The sequence below is a fragment of the Myotis davidii genome, unplaced genomic scaffold (assembly GCF_000327345.1).
Source record: "Myotis davidii unplaced genomic scaffold, ASM32734v1 scaffold1, whole genome shotgun sequence".
NCBI classification, from domain to species: domain Eukaryota; kingdom Metazoa; phylum Chordata; class Mammalia; order Chiroptera; family Vespertilionidae; genus Myotis; species Myotis davidii.
Window position 1 is genome coordinate 7055191 of NW_006294681.1, and position 20918 is coordinate 7076108.

A 20918-nucleotide genomic window follows, 5' to 3' on the forward strand; every position below is an offset into this window, starting at 1 on the left:
AGCCCGTTCTCCCGCTCCCGCAGCCCCGGAGGTGCAGCCTGTCCTCACGCTCCACCTGCGGCCATGGAGTCCCCGGTTCAGATCTTCCGCGGGGACCCGGGCCCCACCTGCGCGCCGAAAAAAAGTCCCGGGCAGGGCTGACCCTGACAGCAACAGCAGCGCGGGCTCCGAGGACACGCCGCTGGAAGCCTCCTACATCTCCCCCGCCATCCCGGTCATCATCACGGCGGTCTACTCGCTGGTGTTCGTCGTGGGCTTGGTGGGAAACTCCCTGGTCATGTTCGTGATCATCCGGTGAGCGCAGGGTCCGGGCGCGTCCGTGGGCAGAGGCAGGAGGGAGGGCAGGGGCCCGCCACCCAGACCTGCGATGGGGAGCCAGCCAGGTGGTGGGGACTCTATACCCTCTGTGCGGGGCTCGGGGAGTCTCAGAGGGTGGCCTCTTAGACATGAACGATTTCCAGGGAGAGTTTTTGGTGGGGACTGCGAGGTTCACACAGGGCGAATCCCAGCGGCTAGAGATTCTTGAGCATGCCAGTTTCCTCCTTTCCCCAACCCCTCCATCCCTCCAACTCATTCTCAAACTCTGGACAGGTAAGTAAGTACCAGAGTGTGGACCAAGGCCAATGCTCCCGGAGAGAAAACCAGTCCATTTGCTTGGCCCTTCGCTTGATTGCCTGGGCCAGTTGGGAGCACTTTCTTTTGCTCTTTGAAAATGGTTTTATAAGATAAATTCAGACCCACCGAGTACACTGTATATAAAGCAGAATTTCCTTGATTCATCAGGTTAGTACTAAGTTTTATGAAGCGAAAACCAATCTACTATTTAAGGTAGTTTGGTATCCACGCGTGAGCCTTTTTTTAGTACTGAAATGCTATTTGTTTAGCCCACCAGGGACTTTTGTAAATAAGTCATCTAATATTTATCTCTGGAGTATGTATGGGTGATGGAAGTTTTTTTAAAAAATTGCTTTTTTTTTATTTTCCACCGTGAGAAATTGAAGGTTTTATTTTATTGTTCTTTTGTGGGATTCTGTTGATTTCTACTTCCAATAATAAATATCCAGCTATCCACATAATGCTAATGCTCTGGTAAGTGAAGTTATTCTTACTTTGGCCTCTTTCAACAAAGAAAAAGAAGAAAAATACAACTTTGTTCTGGCTGCCCCTTGAGACATATGTGCTTCACTTTTGGGAGACTTAATGCCCTGGCGATGCACCTTTGGGAGGGAATAAGATGCTTACATTGCTTGGAGAGTATCCTGTGAAATAAAATGTGCAAGTCACTCTGTTTAGGGGCATTAAAAATGAGAAACTAATTTCTTCTTTTTATCCTGACTTCAGCTTTAAAACAGGCTTTTCACTTATTATGAACTTTAAGAACAGTATCCTACAGTAGCTGGAGGGAGTCTGATTCTCTTGGGAAATCATTGTCATACGGATGCTTTTTTCTTTTTTTTTTTTTTTGGCTTGGGAATGTCAGGTCTTTTATCTTCACCCATGCTCCGAAACTAAAAACCATTATTTAGACCTCCAAATACATTATAAAGCTCATTTTACCTACAATTAGTGTCTGTAGCTTGGTACCCTTGGTTTCCATAATTGCTTATTGCATTTTACAGGAATTCTATCAGTGATGAGTAAAGGCTACAGAAGGGGGGAATATTTTAAAAGCAAATTGTTTTTCCAAGTCATTAGTAATTTCAGGGCTGCTCTCATTAGAGAGAAGATTATAGTAACAAGAAGAAAAGAAAAGACAGCTGTGTTTTATATTATAATTAACATTTTTAAAAGATCTTTGATACAGAGGTTGTTGTTTTGTAATAAAAGATTGCTACACAAAAAGAGGTCGCTAAGAAAAAGTCCAACTCTGCTCCTACTCATACTGTATTTATGTGCTTCAGTAAAACAGGTACAGCTTATTGTCATTTGAATGAGCACCTGAAGTTTTTGCCTGAGAAGAGTTTCTTTAGCTGCTCTACAACTTTTTATATGGCCCTGCAGACTAGGATTAAAAACAATGAAAAATCCTAAAATATGTGCAAAGACAATGGAGAACATTAGACATGTCAAAAAAGAAAAAAGAATAATTGTAGAGGCCCGGTGCATGAAATTTGTGCACGGGAGAGGGGGGTGGCCCGCAGCCCGGCCTTCACCTCTCCAATCTGGGACCGCGGTCTCCTAACCCCTCATCTGCCTGCCTTCCTGATCACCCCTAACCACTCTGCCTGCTGGCCTGATCACCCCTAACCACCTCTGCCTTGGCCCCCACCACCATGGCTTTGTCCGGAAGGATGTCCGGAAGACATTTGGTCTAATTAGCATATTACCCTTTTATTAGTATATATATATCCAGGACTAAATTTGTTAGAAGGGGATACATTTAGCTACAAATACAAAAGCAGTTAGATAGTTCACATAAAAACATCTTCCATCCTTCCACCTCATTCTCAATTAGTTGGTGATTATGTTGGATAATAAATGAAAAGTGAAGAATTATACTATTATCCTGGAATGCCAGCCTATTGAAATGATAGTGCTCATAAATCTATAGCTAAGAGAATTGTAGAGTACTTGGAATTTGTTCAGAATAATACATAGTCAAAGAACTGAAAAATAAAACCTCAGAAGAAAAATTGGGGGACTTGGATTTTATTGGCTCAGGTGAAGAAAGGAGTGAAGATTGGAGAGGGTGGCCTCAAGAGGGCCCTGGGATGCTCATCAGAACTGAGCATGGATTCAAATCGATGTTGAGGGCTGAGCAATATTGCTTGGAAAGATGAAGGCTCACTTTTGAGAAGAACGCGATTTTAATATACATGCAAAGGGGGTCCTGGTGGAGTTCAGTCAACTAGGAACTCATCCTGGAGATGGAATTTGGGTGCTTGGATGGCAGTGCAGGTGCCAGTCTAACGGCCAGCTGAGACCTGAGGAGAAAGTTAGGGTTGTGGAACAAGCATTGATTGTTTGTGAGCCTGCCTTACAAATTAAAATTTCAATTGTTTTCATCATTTAATGTGTACCATCTTTCATGATTCCCTAATATGTGGGCACATTAACCTTTCACTATGAAAACCTTAAATTTTGTGCCTTTCAGCAAACCCTTCCCTCCAGGCTTTGGGGTTTGTAGCCTTGGGGAGGGAAGTTCTTCTTTAGCTTTTGATCCACATCCTTGGGTCCTACCAACACTGTGTGCCCATGGTGTGACACTCATTTACTCTTCACCTGCAACCCAGCTCACATTCCAGACCTTGCCACCTCTAACATATTAAACATCCATTCTTCCACTCTCATTGCAACTTCCCATGCAGACAGCTGTCTCCTCCCGTAGCAAAACATAATTAAAATTTAATGAACACTTACTATAAGCCAGGCTGGTAAAGCTACCTACTTCGCTTGAATTATTTTATTTAATCTTCGCAGCCATAGGTATATTATCATGACCACTTAACAGATGTTGAAAGTAAGGCAGAGAAAGATTAAATAAACTGACTAACACCACAACTTGCTAACTGTGGGACTAGAATGATCCCAGCAGCTTGACCCCAAATCCTGTGCTGTGATCCATTCTGCTATTCATTTTCCTCTATACCACTTCTACTGACATTGGGATACCGTCTTACCTGGCATGCCCTCATTTTCTCCCAGACTATTTCTTCTTTTCTTACCTAGTGTAGACCCCAGGAGCCATAACTTCAGCCTCTTTGATAATATACTCAACTACCATGATTTCCTGCCCTTTTGCCACTCTATCCCATCAAACTTTAATTCTGGTTCAAGCCAGTAACCTATCTTCCTTGTTCCTATACCCATCTAGTTTAATGCTGCAGAATAAAACCAATTTTATCTTTGTCAGAGCAACACCACTTGCTTCAAGTGCATCCGACTAGAATTCTGCCTAGTTTCCTGTGTCTCCTATTTTCCAGAAGGATCCCATTCCTTTTACTATTTCCCGCTTTAAAAACCTAATCTAAATGGTACTAATCCTCAAGCCCTCTATCTGACCATATCATCCACCTGCTAGGAACACTCCTCTTACCTACATGTACTGGCAGCCACCCTCCCCTCATTCCCTTTCATCTCAAAGAGTTTCCTTTCTTCTATCCAAGGCAAATCCTTGCTCCTGTGTTTTGAACTTTCACAGCCATAGGTTTCTTTGCCATATCAGTTATCTCCTTTCTACTCTATCCATAATCTCTCCCCTTCTACGGCTTTTGTCCTGTAAGCACCTGAAATACTCAAGTATTTCTCATCTTAGAAATAATCAACTTCCATAAAGCTTCCATTTTTCTGAGTTCCCTTAGCTAATGTCTTTTCATCCTCTCGATTGTCATAGGCCAGCTTCTTGGAGGAATAATCCCTCCACTTCATTTCCTTGTCTTCTGCCTATTCCTCAGCTCAGTGCCCTTAGGTCAGCCATGGGCAAACTACGGCCTGCAGGCCGGATCCGGCCCATTTGAAATGAATAAAACTAAAAAAAAAAAAAAAAAAAAAAAAAAAGACCGTTCCCTTTTATGTAATGATGTTTACTTTGAATTTATATTAGTTCACACAAACACTCCATCCATGCTTTTGTTCCGGCCCTCCGGTCCAGTTTAAGAACCCACTGTGGCCCTCGAGTCAAAAAGTTTGCCCACCCCTGCTTAGGTTCTTTTCCTGGCGGTTCTTCACCAAAATTATGGCGCTCACATTCCAGATGCTCATGTGTGAGGCTGGTTATCACTTGTTTTCCATGGATACTTGGCGTGCTTGACCAATCTTACATTCCTCACTTTCCACACCAGCATCCTGTTCTTGACTTCCTTCCACGTCCTTTAAGGTTCTCTTTAGTCTCCATCACAGACTCCTCTTCCTTTTACGTTTCTTAAATAGTCACATTTTCCAGAGCCTTCTTAGCTCTCTTTGGTTCTCACTTGACATACTCTCTGTATTAGTCAGGTTTCCACTAGCGAAGCAGAACCAGTAGGGGATGTACATATGAAGACATTTATTGCAAAGAATTGACATGTCATTTTGGGGCTGGCTAGGCAAGTCTGGAACCCATGGGGCGGGCATCAAGGAAGGGAGGTGCATCCAGGTGGAATTTTGTCTTCCTCAGAGAAGCCTCAGCTCTGCTCTTAAGGCCTTTCAACTGTTTGGATGAGGCCCACCAGATTACCTAGGATAATGTCCCTTGTTTAAAGTCAACTGGTTATGGACTTTAACCACATCTACAAAACACCTTTACAGCAACACCTAGGTGAGTGCTTGACTGAATATTGGGGGAGTGTAGCCTGGCCAAGATGGCACATCAAATTGATCATCACACTCTCAATGGCCATTTCTCTGGCCATAATATTAAGGCAAATTCCGACTAATCCTAAATCCATGAATCTCTCTCCCAGGTGTTAATACCTAGCTGCAGACGCAGTTGGCCTCCTTCCTTCCTGGTGGCTCTATGTGATTATCTTGCAGGTACTTCACGTTTCTAGAGAATCTGCCTGTATTAGTTTGCAATGGCTGCTATAACAAAGTACCACAGATTAGGTGGCTTTAACAACAGACATATATTTTTTCATACTCCTGGAGGCTAGAAGTTCAAGATCAAGGGGTTGGCAAGCTTGGTTTCTTCTGAGGCCTCTCTCCTTGGCTTGCAGATGGCTGTTTTCTCCCTGTGTCTTCACATTGTCTTCTGTCTGTGTCCTAATAGTCTCTTCTTTTGATGCCAGCCATACCGAATTAGGGCACATCTTAAGACCCCATTTTACCTCTATAAAGGCCCTATCTTCCAAGGCAGTCCCATTCTGAAGATCAGCATTAGGACTTGAATACATGAATTTGGGTCAAGGGACACAGTTCAGCCCTAAACACAATCTGTTCCCTTCCTGTTCTACTTAAGAAAACACTCACCTCAAGCTTCAATGTGCATGATAATTATGGATATACACCGAGTGGCCTGATTATTATGACCGGCCAGATTATTATGACCACCCCATCAGTATTTCTTTGGGCCACCTTTTGTATGTTCTTTTTTAATTTAAAGAAAAGATTTACCTGACTCAGTCTGGGCCTCATGGTTGAACTTGTGCCAGTCTGACAACTGTGTGGCTATAACCAAATTGGAGAAGTATGGGAAGAGTGGAGTAACCCAATCAGAGTGTCTGCTACAGTGCCTGCCTCTTTTCTTTCCCAGCTGTTTTATTCCTCCACCTCGAAGTGCTCATTGTAATTATTGTAGTTTATGTCCACACCATAAACATGTAGTTTATTCCATATTCTCTCAAATGTCAGCATAGCTCACCTTAGATAATATTATCAAACCATGCCTAGAGAGGCGTTAGAGAAAAGGCAGAGGTATGTTGTATAATTAGCCATGTGCCACTCCCTGTTATCTAACATTAGTCTTACCTTAGACTTTGGTTAAAAAAAATGTGTCCTACTTTATCCTAAATTCTCTTTTGGATTCAGTATTAAATATTTCCTTAAAACAAGAATAGCAAAGATAACTTCAGAAAATATTTACAAAGGGCCTATCTTGCATTTCTCAAAGTAATTTTATCATTTGACAACCTCTAAAAAGAGAGAGTTGATTTTATTGCAAGTGTTTATGTGGATTAGCTAAATGGAATTATTTTCTCCTCTGAGACATGTGATTGCAGACGAAGTCCAAATCTTTGTGGAACTGTTTCAGAGATAAGAGATTAAACACACACACACACACTCCCCCTAAGAAAAAAGATAAAAAGGCAAAAAATAACTTGGTGATCAGTATAGAGCTCCTAAAGTCTAACAGACTCCAGGCAAAATTGTAGTCTCCATGGTTACTTCTTGATTATGTTGACTTTATAAGATGACAGTTTTTCCTGGTGCCTATCTTCTCATTAGTTCCAGAGGAACTTCTCTCTCCTTGGGGATGAGAGCGCCTCTCCATTAATCATTCAAGGGAGAACAGTATCTTTATGTGAACTATGCAATTCTCACCTCCTTTTCTCTATATTAATTTGTGGATACACTCAATTGTCATCCCTGGTGGCTCTGTGCTCAGCTAAAAACATAACATTGTATGGCTGCAAGACAGATTTAGACCTGTATTAACAAAAGATGGTTTCAGAATAACGTTTATTTATTCCTCAACAGAAAATCAACCAATGGTTTTTTTTGTTTCTTTCTTTCTTTGGAGGGGATGCTAGCTTATGATTTAGATAAGGAAACCTTATGCAAGAAGAATAAATTTTAGGAGTGGGGATAATATTGAAAATGCTTGCTGATCAAGCCAGTCAGACTTTACATAAAAGATAAGAAAACAGAAAACATGTGAGGAATTGAGAGATTCCCAAGGAAATTGGCCTAGACGTGAGCAAGGAAGCCATCAGATTAAGAATGGCTAGATTTATGAGCATTTAGAGATCGACTATAACAACAGGAACAATTTTCTGAGCTCCTGTTGAGCTCATTAACTCATTATTAACTCGTTTAACTGCACAACAAAACTCAAAACTCTGTGCTTATGATGTTGCTTTTCACCTAGTAAATGGCTCACTTCCTCTGGACAAAAGAGGGTAACTGTATCTCCTCTGTGCCAGCACCCTTTATCCTACTTTAGCTAGGTCAGTTTTCAATACAAAAATGGAAAAATAATTTAGCCCAGCCAGCGTGGCTCATTGGTTGAGTGTCGACCTATGAACCAGGAGGTCACAGTTTGATTCCTGGTCAGGCCATATGCTCGGTTGTGGGCTTGATCCCCAGTGTGGGGCCTGTAGGAGGTAGCCAATGAATGAATCTCTCTCATCAATGATGTTTCTATCTCTCTCTTCCTCTCCTTTCCTCTCTGATATCAATAAAAATATATATTTTTTAAAAAGGAAAATAATTTAAGATGTCTACATATGTATTCAGATAGCTGTACACTAGGAAACTTTAGTCATTTGAGATTTGTAGTTTTCCACTAGGTGTTCTTGGCCATTATAAATACGCTTCGCACACAGTTGCATGTACTCAAACATTGTTCTGGCATTCAGGGCTCTGATTACAGACAGGATAAGCAGTTACTGGGGTGCTCACTATTCCAGGGAAATCATTACTTTGACATTCCCCTGTTCTCCTTTCCCTGCCACCACCCTGCAGGGGTGTGCGATGATGCAAGTCCACCATTCTGGCTACCTGCCTGGTGACTGCAGTCTCCACAGTCATGGGACTCAGGGACACACTCCACTTCTCAGTTCTCTTTAAAGTGTTTGCTTTTTGCATTGGGAGAATACTTCTGGAGAGCTGAAGGGGCCTGATGCCTATGGGAATATGACTCCTTTAGAATACTACAGATCGGAGCAATTTCAAAGTCAGATCATTGGAGAAACAATAACTGAATTTCCCTTCTTCTTCTAAAATTAATAAGCTACTTCCCTTTAGGAAAGGACCATGATTTCAATTGTAAGTGGTCCAAAAGGACAGATTAATTTCATCAAGATAAACTGAAGATATGGACAGGATTTAATGAAGCAAACTCATTATGTTTTCAAATTAATTCTTCTGAGAATTCACATCTGTATACCTATCATTATTTTTTTTTATCATTTTAAACATAAAATGTAGAAGCCTATGTGTCTGGCAAACACACAGGAAAATGAGTAAATCATATTGTTAGCAATGCAGAGAAGAGTGCCAAAACTTGTCTCTCACTAAGCCCGTCTTCCACTGTTGGCTGAAAGGCCTGCCTTTCTCAGGGCCTGCGGAATTTTCCTGCTGTAGGTTTGGTGTTTGGGGGTCTTCAGCTTCCTAACGCAGCCCTAGTGTTATAAGTTAAAGGCTGGCTTGTAGGTGTTTGTTGTTTTCATTATGTTGGAGCTGTAGTTAGATGGCTACTCAGAAGGCTCAGATTTTAATTCCCCACTGTCTCACGAATTTGTGGTTTCAGGCAATTCATTTACTTCCTCTTTGTTCAGTTCCCGCACCTGAAAAATGGGTAGTGCCTTTGATAAAACTCAAACACCATAAGGTACATGGCAGCATTTGTCCATCGAGGGGCAGCATGCTAATGTGTTACATCAGTGTTACCTTCTGGACTATGCCCTCTTACCTCATGTCACATGTTGTCTACCCTCATGACACATATGTGACCACACTAATCCGAATGTTTTTCAATCTTTAGCTGATGGAGGAGGCATTATTCTCAGAATCACATTATTTCTCTGATGAAATTCCTGACTCCTTAAGAAGCTTTGGAATGACAGTCCTGAATTCCTTTTCTTATTAGACATGGAGTCTGAGAACCAATGAAAATCATCTCCAGAAAAAAATGCAGGCATTGGTATCTTATGGGATTGTGATACGGGTTATTTGGACAGTAGTAGATAACTAATAATGACAGTAGCAATGATAATGACAGTAGCAGGAGCAGCAATATGACAATGAGGGTTGGCATTCACTGAGCAACTATCAAGTACCAGGTCCCGTGCTAAGTAATTGGTGCTTAGCCATCAAGATTGTGGACTTATCATGCTGTCACAAAGCTAAAAAGGAACTTCTGATTAATGAATCAGGATTTAAATTAAAAAACGAAACACTTGGACGATACACCTCAATAGCAAGACAATCTAATAATCTAGGAATGACCTTCCCCCTGCATGTTGTCTGAGAACAGCAGGTGCAAGGAAAGAGCCAGGAGCACTGAGAACACTGTGTCAGAACATGGCCCCCACAGGTGCCTCGTTTCTTGGGTTGCTAGTGTCACACTTTCCCGGAAACGTGTCCTGGTGACATTGGTTCCCAATACCTCAGCAGATAACTTGGTTCCCGTTGCCATCACACGAGCATGTGTGGTTGCCAATCTAAGAGCCATGCCTTGATTCTCTGTAAAGAGCACTACACTGGGAAGGTCTTGAGTTAAGGTATCATGGGGAGCATTTGTAACTCCTGGAGACACCCTCCGCCTTGTTGCCTCACTGCTGGCTCTCAGTTCCTTAGTTGACCCCTCTTTCGGGCCTGCTCTCCCGCCTCTGCTGGTACACCATACTGTTGTTTTCAGGTTTGTAACTTTGTCGGGTTTAGTGAGGACAGCCCACGGACTTTGCTCTTTTAGTGCCATATGCTCCTGTGGTGTGTGTGCTAAAAAGTGCCACCACTCGCTGCCAGCCCACCCCCAGCCTCTCCACATAAGCCCCAAATGCCCACCCAGATGATGCCATTTTACTTGAAATACTTGTGAATTTCAGTAAAGCAGTGTGGATGACATGGAAAATAATTTTGTGTATCCTCTCAGAGTAAGAAAGCTTACTTGTTTTTTCCACCAGTGGACCAGAGGACTAACTACTATTTCATTTTGGTTAAGTACAAACAATACCCAACAGCTCAACCAGACTGTTGTTGAGGGTGAGGGTTTTGTCTTATGGATCCAGGCCAGTGTAGGATGTAAGACTGTCAATAAATATTTGTTGAACTCTTTGCTTATTTATTACTTTAATTATACCCGTTTAGTTCTCCCTTTGTGGTGCTGCAGGGCTATAAGCATCTGTCTTTCAGAAATGTGGGAGAGAGGCCTTGCTCTCCTGCCCCTTCCAGATCCTCCCACTGAGCCTCTGTCTCTGCTGACACCAGACAAATTACTTACCCGCGTCTAACCTTCTTCACCTCTATTGGGGGAAAAGACATAAACTTCAGGGTAAACTTGAAGGGCAGTTGTTGTGAGTATCAAATAGGATACATGGAAGTCAACATATTGAGTTTGGTGCTGGGGAGAGGTAAGAATGCGGGAGCTGGGATCAAACCCCTGGGTGTGAATTCCTGCAGTGCCACCTCTCATTATATTACTTTGAGAAATTTACAGAATAGGGAATTTTACAGAGGCTTCCACCACGTAAGAGAGGAAAGAGGATTTGGGGAACATGAAATAAATTAGACATATTCTCCAGACCAGGTGCATGCCACTAATTATTTCAGGAACTTTATGAAACGCATTCTATTGCCCATTTTATAGCTGGGAAACTGCAGCTCAGGGTTCTTAGTGACCTCTCCAAAGTCTATCAGTTGGGAGGAAACATGACTAGAACACAGGTCTGCCTAAGCGTGTAAGGCAGAGATCAGTTTAACTTTATAGAGAAAGAAGAGAATATCAGGGAAACAATGTGAGAGTAGAAGTTAAAGATATTTCCTGCTCAAATGTTGGCTAGCATTAGGGATTTGGAGGGAGAAAGTTGAAAAAGGAAGAGGTCAGCTTGTAAGATGCATTTTTCAAGCATAAAACCATTTTATAGAAGACAATGTCTGGACAGATAGCCTTTCAGTGCGCTCATTAGAAATATTTGGCTCTGCTTCAGGAAATGTACTTGCTTAGTTATCTACGCCTTTATAGAACCTATGCTCTGAGCATTGGCCTTGCACACTGAATCACGTTCTAAAGCTTATGGGACATTTAAAAATATTTGAGTAAAAACTGTAAGACAAAAGCATATTTTTAAATAAACTCCCCACTCTCCAGATTAATGCACTGCTTAGCCATCGGGGCATCAAAATGGAAAACAAAAGATATTAACTGTAGTACCAGTCCTTATGATACTTTTATTCAAGCACAAACAAATATGTTTCTTAAGAATGTAAGAGAGGAAGGGAAGATTGGGAGTGGGGACAGGGTAGGGGGTGGAATTAGGAGACTGTGAGTGAAGTGTGATACTCTGTGTCAGATATTTTGCCTTTATCTCTTGTATTGCCATTTTGGTTTTATTAACCTTATTTCACAGGAACCGAAACTCAGAAAAGTCTTATAATGAGTTCAGACTCGGGACTATTTGACTACACATTAGACCACATTGTTTCCAAGGGGAGTCAAGGCTGTTCTATCATTTCATGGTAAAAGAAATTTCTCATGTGGCAAATTTATGCTTTGAATGACACCAACACAGTGATCAATGAATACCATTGATATTGATTTTATAGCCAAAGCGGAAATGGTTTCCATAAGATAGCTCCCTTTAAATGACCTTTAATAAAAGTCATGACCATAACCTTGAGAAAGCCTGGTTCCTTGAAGGCTCAGTGGGCATGGCTGAATTAATTGTGATAAAGTCTACAAATCTGAAGTGTGTAGAAAGTAATAACTTAGGGATTTTCCAAACATATGTTGGCATTTGGCCTCTGAAAGCCTGCTGATATAGTTTGGAACATTTCCTGCCCTATAGATCCCTGAGGAATCACTCGAAGTGAGAGAATTTTCTTAATTTGGTTTTAGTTGAAAACGGAATTGTTCTAAACTTCATGTTGTAATGAAAAGAATAATTTGGGCTTAAAGGCAATCTTTCTGACCTACTTTTAAATTACTCTTCCCACATTTAGAAGATGAAACAAATTATGTACTTGAAAACTCACTCGAGATGGGATTAAAGCAAAACAGAATTCTTTCTCACCAGCTGTACCAGATTACATTTAGTGCTGTGACATATATGAGGGAAGGACTCAGCCTGCTTTGGTTACAGAATGCATTGAAAATGAAAAACCAGTGCACAGTGGCAAATTAAAAACCAACAAACTTAGTTGTATTTTAGCCAGTGAGTTTGAAAGGACCTGTATTACATGCAAGTCTGTTGAGAAGCTCTGTACTAACTAGTATATTCATCTATTTATCTATGCTGTTTTCTTTACCTCTTAGTTTTTTATTTAAATGAATTTTTGCACAAAGTAGTAGAATAAAAGCGAAAGTCAGAGATTTGGGGCCATTTTTATATTACTCCTAAAGTCTAGAGTAGTTCTTTTACTGATTTTAAGTACTTAATACATATCCGAAGAATAAAGGAATGAAAGCAAATGCAATGATCCACAGGCTTTCACAAACATTTTTACCTCCGGGATTTGACATAAAGATGGAAGGAAATTATCTCACTTCTTGTCTTTTAGATACACTAAGATGAAGACGGCGACCAACATTTATATATTTAACCTGGCTTTGGCTGATGCTTTAGTGACTACCACCATGCCCTTCCAGAGCACGGTTTATCTGATGAATTCCTGGCCCTTTGGGGATGTGCTGTGCAAGATAGTCATTTCCATTGACTACTACAACATGTTTACCAGCATTTTCACCTTGACCATGATGAGTGTGGACCGATACATTGCTGTGTGCCACCCTGTCAAGGCGCTGGACTTTCGCACACCCTTGAATGCGAAGATCATCAATATCTGTATTTGGCTCCTGTCTTCATCTGTTGGCATATCCGCGATTGTCCTTGGAGGAACCAAAGTCAGGGAAGGTAAGGGCAGGCATTTTCATTTAATTTTTTAAACGTACTTCTAATGAGACAAAAATCTTAATTTGGGAGTGATTAGAACACACATCTAATGGAAAAGTCAAAAGACAATGGAAATATAATGCCTAAATCCATGCAAGATAAGAAATAAGACAATTTTGTGTCCCTTTCCATATTTAAACACAAGCTGAGATAGTGGCATTACCTGAACACAGAGCCCAACCTGTCTCCCATTTTGGAAGTGCTATCAGAATCTGGAGGAATGGGGCTGAAGGTAAGGAACAATAGGCATGTGGGTTTATGAAATATAGTTCCACTCTATCCTGGCTATTTTGAGATACCTCCTTGCTCCTCTTCTTTCTCCCTAAAAAGGGACCCATGCATCGTCCCATATACCAAAAGGTGGCAGATTCAATTCCTGATCAGGCACATACCTAGGTTGGGGGTTCAATCCCCAGTCAGAGTGTGTACGAGGGCAACTGATGGATGTTTCTCTCCCTCTCCCTCTCCTTCTCCCTTTCCCTCTCCCTCTACCTCTCCTTCTCCCTCTTCCTCTCCCTCTCCTTCTCCTTCTCCCTCTCCTTCTCTTTCTAAAAAGACAAATCAATAAAAACATATCCTTGGTTGAGGGTAAAAACAAAACTCTATGGAATATTATGCAGCTATAAAAAAAGAAGGATCTCTTACCCTTTGAGACAGCATGGAGGGACATGGAGAGCATTGTGCTAAGCAAAATAAGCCATTCAGAGACAGTGAAGTATCACATGATCTCACTTATATGTGGGATCTAATCAACCAATGAACAAAATAGATCCAAAAGCATGGAAGCATGGCCCAAACTGACAGATCTCAGAGGGAAGGGGGCAGAGATTAAGCAAGGAACTTACATGCATATGGACACAGACAGTAGTGGTGAAGGCCTGAGGTAAAGTGGGAACTGGGTGGAGGAGGTCGATGGTGGAAATATGGGAGACAACTGTAATGCTCTCTTCAATAAAGATCAAAAAATAAAAGATAGCACTTTATTATGTTGTGATTGACATGTAAATAGCTGTGCATATTTAATGTATACAACTCAATACGCTTTGGGATAACTACAGACCTGTGGAACCATGACCCCATCACGAGCATAAACACATCTGTCTCCTTTCAAAAGTTCCTCCTGCCCTCTTTACTATTACTTTTGTATTCATGTTGAGAACACTTAACATACTATCTACCCCTCTTAGCAAATTTTAAGTCTACAGTACAGTATTTTTAGCTGTTGGGCCTATGATGCAGAGTAAATGTCCAGAGCCTATTTACTTGTATAACTAAAAGTCTGTACCCTTGGCCATCATCTCTCCCCCGACAAGCCCCTAGAAACCACTGTTCTACTCTCTGCCTCTATGAGTTTGACTATTTTATATTCCACATGTAAGTTAGCTCATATAGTATTTGTCTTTTTGTATCTCACTTATTTTACTTAGCATAATGTGTACCAGGTGTCCATCCATGTGTTGTTGCAAATGGCAGGATTTTCTTTCTTTCTAAGGCTGAATAATATTTCATTATATATATCACATCTTTTATTCATTCTTCCATGAATGGATATTATGGATATTTAGGTTGTTTCCATATCTTAGCTGAGGCCAACCACAAGGAAGAGACAATGTTAGAATACACAAAAGTTAAGCAGAAAAAACAAAAAAATCAAAAATGTTCCCTACCTTCAAGGAAGCTAGATTCAACAGACAAGTCAAACCCATCTTAGTGATGTCTAAGAAAAATAATCCTGAATATTTTAGCCTACACCCAAACCATGTACAAAGTTGGTTTCCCAATCAATATTGCAAAACAAATATTTTGAGATGCTTCTTTTCAAAATAGTACTTTCTTTTTTTCAGTTTACTTTCAATATTATTTTGTATTGGTTTCAAGTATACAGTATGGTGGTTAGACAATCATATCAGGGTAAAATCTTTTTTAAACTCAGGTTTTTGCAATGTGCTACCCATCAAAAGTTTCTTAACTATTTTTTTCTATGATAATAGTGATTTTTTAAAAATTATTTTAACTCTTCTTAGTCCTACAAATACTATAGCAAACATTAAAAGATATTCTTGTTCATTTTTTATAGTAACTATTTTGGACAATGGTTTTTGTAGAGACTCAAAAATTACAAGCTATTCTAGGAGATTTTATTACTGAGAGGCTTGATCTGATACTTAATTGATTATATTTTTTGTATTTTAAAGTATATGTAATTGAAATTATAAAAAGATGCATTGTGTTTTATTGAGGGATATTTGATTAAGAGCACATTCAAATGTTTTAGAAAACATCACTAATAGAACTGTTTCTTTATTTAAACATACTTGTGATATTTCCGAAGCAGAGTTTTCCAACATCAGAAGAAAATATATGTGTGTGTGTATATATATATATATTTTAAATCCTCACCTGAGGGTATTTTTCCATTGACTTTTAGGAGGAGTGGGAGAGAGAAACATCCATATGATAGAGACACATTGATTGGTACGAGCCCAGACCAGGGCGGGGATCCAGCCTGCAACCAAGATATGGGTAATAATACTTTTCTTTTTGTATTGTGGTGTTGTTTTTGCAGACTTGGATGTCATCGAGTGCTCCTTGCAGTTCCCGGATGACGATTACTCGTGGTGGGACCTCTTCATGAAAATCTGCGTCTTCGTCTTTGCCTTTGTGATCCCCGTCATCATCATCATCATCTGCTACACCCTGATGATCCTGCGCTTAAAGAGCGTCCGACTCCTCTCCGGCTCCCGAGAGAAAGATCGCAACCTCCGGCGAATCACCAGGCTGGTCCTGGTGGTGGTGGCGGTCTTCATCATCTGCTGGACCCCCATTCACATCTTCATTCTGGTGGAGGCTCTGGGGAGCACCTCCCACAGCACGGCTGCCCTCTCCAGCTATTACTTCTGCATCGCCTTGGGTTACACCAACAGCAGCCTGAACCCCATCCTCTATGCCTTCCTCGACGAAAATTTCAAGCGGTGTTTCAGGGACTTCTGCTTTCCAATTAAGATGAGGATGGAGCGGCAGAGCACTAGCAGGGTTAGAAACACGGTTCAGGATCCTGCTTACGTGAGGGATGTTGATGGGATAAATAAACCAGTATGACTAGTCGTGGAGATGTCTTCGTACAGTTCTCCGGGAAGAGAAGAATTTAATGATCTAGGTTTAACTCAGATTACTACGGCAGTCTGAGATGGAAAAGTAAAATTTCTTACAAACTTTTAGAAGTCTCATGGTCTGAAGTCATACATGAGGCTGTAGTAGTGACCCAGGTCAATGGAAGCATCAAGGCTGTAGGAATTGAGCGAGCAATTACCACGCCTCAGAAGGGTAGGGAAGCAGGGCTGGTTTCCAGTTCCTCTGATGTACAAGAAACAAGCCTCTTTCTTCTGGTTGCCTAGATTTACTTCAGGACTCAGCTGTCGCGAGCCTCCTATGCAATGTGGTTCAAAAGCTCTGAATAGAAAACAAAGCAAAACAAAATGTTGGTTTCAGAGCCCAGTGGGCATCCAATCCCGATGCTTCACATTGACAGTAACAACAACAACAACCATTTCCAGGGGCCACGCCCAGCTCACTTTATGCTACATGGACACACATTGTGTGGTGAGGATTCTACCTTAAGTTTGACTTGGACTCATACCTGAAAAGTCTGATGTTCATATAGAGTAGAAAATTATCTTGATATCTAAACATACAAAAGATGGGTTGCAATATAGTTTAATTCCCCAAAGAACTATATTTATAGCATGCTATTCAGATAAATAATCTCATGATAAGGTGTGTCCTGATGCTAAGACATAAATTGGTTTAAATATCACCAAAAATATATGCTAGTACAGTTCCATCTGTAAATAATAGTATATGTGTAAACAGGGAATGGATTTGCCATAAAGCCAGGCAATTTCTTGAGAGCATGTTAATAATTTTCCTGGGTTATTTAGAGTGATGCTGAGACATTTTGCTGCAACATCAGCTTCTCTCTGAGAATCAGTCAATGGCGCATCTCTTTGTGACTCCCCGAGCACCAATTAGTCCTGGATAGTGTCCATAACGCCACAGAATATTTAATATACTCCGAGGTTGTAGCCTTTGCCGAATCTAGTTTATATGCAACATCTCTTTGTGAATATATTCCTATTACCATATTGTCTGTGTTCGTGAAGGGAAGGCATTTTGCTCATGTAAATCTCAAGTTATTCTTCGGTGGCTTTCCGTGGAAAGTAGAATTGGTCCTAACTGTGAGCTGAATGAGGACATGATGTCACTTGTGGTGCTCGGACACCCATTGCACTGGGTTCTGTGAAGAGCACACCTGAGAGGATAATGTCCTGAGCATCACATTTAGGGTAATTTTGCTGAAACTGTCAGATGACATATAAATATCCCCTCCCTTTTCCTGGAAATTATGGTTTCAGAAGTAATGGCTTTTTCTGTCATTTGCCTGGGCAGAAAAGGGGGTAATTTAAAAATAACACTCATCTTTTCTTTAGCCTACATATTTATGTTATTAGGACAGAACCCTTTGAAATTTAATTGGAAAATCAAAGGTATAGACCTATAGAACTATACACATCACTACTTCTGTAAGTTCTGTTCACTGTGTGTGCTCTCTCTTGTGTATATATTCTTTTTAGATTGAAGGTTTTATATGTGGCTTCAGAGTTTTAATATGATGATGTTTGTCAATTCGTTAGTCAATTCCAGATTTTCATGGCACCTAATCCATGGCAGCAAGGTGGGGTTTTTCATGATAAAAATATAGAGCTCTGCCTGGCTGGGATGGCTCAGTGGTTGAGCATTAACCTGTGAACCGGGAGGTCATGGTTCAATTCCCAGTCAGGGCACATGCCAGGTTGTGGGCTCAATCTCCAGAGTGGGGTGTGTAGGAGGCAGTTGATCAATGAATGACTCTCTCATCATTGATGTTTCTCTCTCTCTCTCTCTCTCTCTCTCTCTCTCTCTCTCTCTCTCCCTCTCCCCCTTCCTCTCTGAAATCAATAAAAATAAAAAACAACAACATAGAGCTCTTTTGAACATTTCTTAAATTGTATTGATTTTTCTTAGGTGTTCTTATAGTCTTACAAATAAAAGTAGATAGAAATGGGTTAAATATTGGTTGACATTCACCCATGGTTAAAAATCTTGGATATCATACAGCAAGGAGATCTGTACACAAATAATTTCAGAAACAAACCCTACGGACGTGGGAAATACAGAAAGCTCTTTACAACAGTAAAACCCAAAACTCTAAAACTCTAACGGAGATAAAATCATGGAACAAACTTACAGTAATGTGTTCTCTTTAACTTAGCACCACACATGCCTTCATAGCACCAGTTGCCATTATTAGATCTTGAGCTTCAGCCTGGGTATCCTCCATCTCTTATCTGTTTGCAGCCCAAGGAGAGGGAAGTAGCTCTAGGTGACCCTGAGGGGTGTTAGGCGCTTCTCCATTATTGTTAACACCAATCTCCTGAAAATGAAAGAGGAGGGAGGGTGGCGATGTCATTTAAGGGCACTGCATTAAAGAATGATAAAGTGAGTGAATCATGTATGTGAGGAAAAATAGCACTTACACAAACGTGTTTCTCCTTGAAAGTGTGTATGTGCACAAGACTGTGTGCATGCATGAATGGGTGAAAGTGCGTGTATGTGTGTGTGTGTATGTGTGTGTGTGTGTGTGTGTGTACTGTCGTGAATCACTGGTTGTATTGCGATTCCTTCATCATTCCATACAATACATTCGTCCAAACCCAGCTGTGTCCCATCTCGTCGTGTTCCTGTTCTCCCATCACAGCAAGGAGGGCACTGCCCCCTGTGTTTGAGACGAGTGCTGCATGTATCCTCGAGTTAACGCTCTACACGAACTCCATCTTCCAACCTGGGTAACGACTTCTGTGAGACAGAATCTAGTGAGGAGTCAGAAAACATTCAGGGCAATGAAACAGATGTGCAAGAGGTGAGCGGGTGAAAAAACCCATAATCCTAACTGGGAAGAGAGTATTTGTGTCTCAGACTACTCTTAGGAACCTAGGGGCAGCCCCGATGCAGAGTTTAAGTAAAAACTTCAGGCTTTATACTTAAAAAGGAAGCATAGTTTGGAAAATAGTTTTGAGGCAACAATGAGGACTATTCACATAAATTTTAAGGAAATGGCTCCATTCTATGATGCCTTAGTGAGAAATAAAAGTTCTTAAATTTGTAGACCATTATCAGACAATTTATGTGTGTTTTTTCTAGTGTTGGGACGTAGTAAGAATTACTGAAATAAAAGAAATATGTTGGCTGGCTTTAAATTAGAGCTGTTTCAGGAGAACGCTGTGACAAGTTTGCATGTCCATTCAATAAGATTTATTTTCTAAGCAAGAGCCATTTGGAAGATTCAGCATAAATATGGAGCTCTCATCCCTAAGGTGATTTTATTCTCTGCAAGAAAAGTATATTCATATATCCTTTACTATGATGTTTATTATTCATATCTTGCTACTTTTAAGATGATAATTATGCATTGTATATATGATTGTGTGCCTTGCAATAAAATAAAAATTGTACTGCTAAAATTCACAGCAGAGGATTTCTGTGCTAAATAATTTATTCTTTGATACCTGAAATGAAGCTGCACTTAAGCAAGAATAATGTTAATTGTTACTTTAAACTATATACCATAACTTTAACTTTCCATTCATGACAATTCTGTGGATGATCAATAGGAGGACCAAAACATGCAGGAATCTAAGCAATGATCTTGTATACACAAAGAGCAATTAAAAACCAGTATCCTCCTGGTTTTTAAGATATATGCAACCATATGTTTATTGTAGCGTTATTTACAATAACCGAGATGTGGAAGAAACCCGAGTGCCTATCATCATCGATGGGATAAAGACGAGGTGGGACATGTAAATAATGGAATATTACTCCACCGTAAAAATGAATGAACTCTTACCACTTGAGACAACGTGGATGGACCCAGAGGCGATTAAGCTACATTAAATATGTCAGACAGAGAAAGAACAAATGCCATATGATTCCACTTATACGTGGAATCTAAAGAACAAAATAAACAAAACAGACGCACACTCATAGATGCAGAGAAAAAGCTGACATTTGCCCTATGGGAGGGAAGATGGGAGGCTGCATAAGAAAGTTACACAGATTAAGAAGTACAAATTGGTAATTACAAAATAGTCATGGGGATGTAGAGTACAGCAATATTGTAATGACTGTAGGGTATCAGGTGAATACTTGAATTATCGGGGGTCACTTTGCAAATTCTATAATTGTCTAAGCACTATGCTGTACATCTGAAATTAATATAAAATAATACTGAGTAGTCACTGTAATTGAAAAATAAGATTAAAAAATTAAAATAAATAAATGTGTTAGGAAGAGAGTGGCCACAGCTAGTGTTGTCTCCATTTCCCTATTTCAGTCCCTTTCTGCCGCCACTTTTTAAAAAATCTCTTGAAATAAAACTTCTGTTGTTAGCCCTAGCTGGGTTTCTCAGTGGTTAGAGCATTGGCCTTTGGACTGAAGTATTTCGGGTTTGATTCCGGTCAAGGGCACAAACGTTGGTTGCAGTCTCGATCCCTGGTCCTGGTTAGGGCATGTGCTGGAGACAATCAATCGGATGTGTCTAGATTCACATCAATATTTCTCTCTCTCTCTCTCTCT

General features: G+C 40.5%; 1 protein-coding gene across 1 annotated transcript; it reads left to right on the plus strand.

Annotated features, from left to right (window-relative positions):
• Positions 1-7: 7 nt before the first annotated feature.
• On the plus strand, positions 8-18044 carry OPRK1 (opioid receptor, kappa 1). Its single transcript, XM_015567445.1, is given in 4 exon segments — positions 8-120; positions 122-294; positions 12856-13208; positions 15814-18044. Coding segments are annotated over 4 exon segments (1116 nt in total). The 5' UTR covers positions 8-63; the 3' UTR covers positions 16347-18044.
• Positions 18045-20918: the final 2874 nt, after the last annotated feature.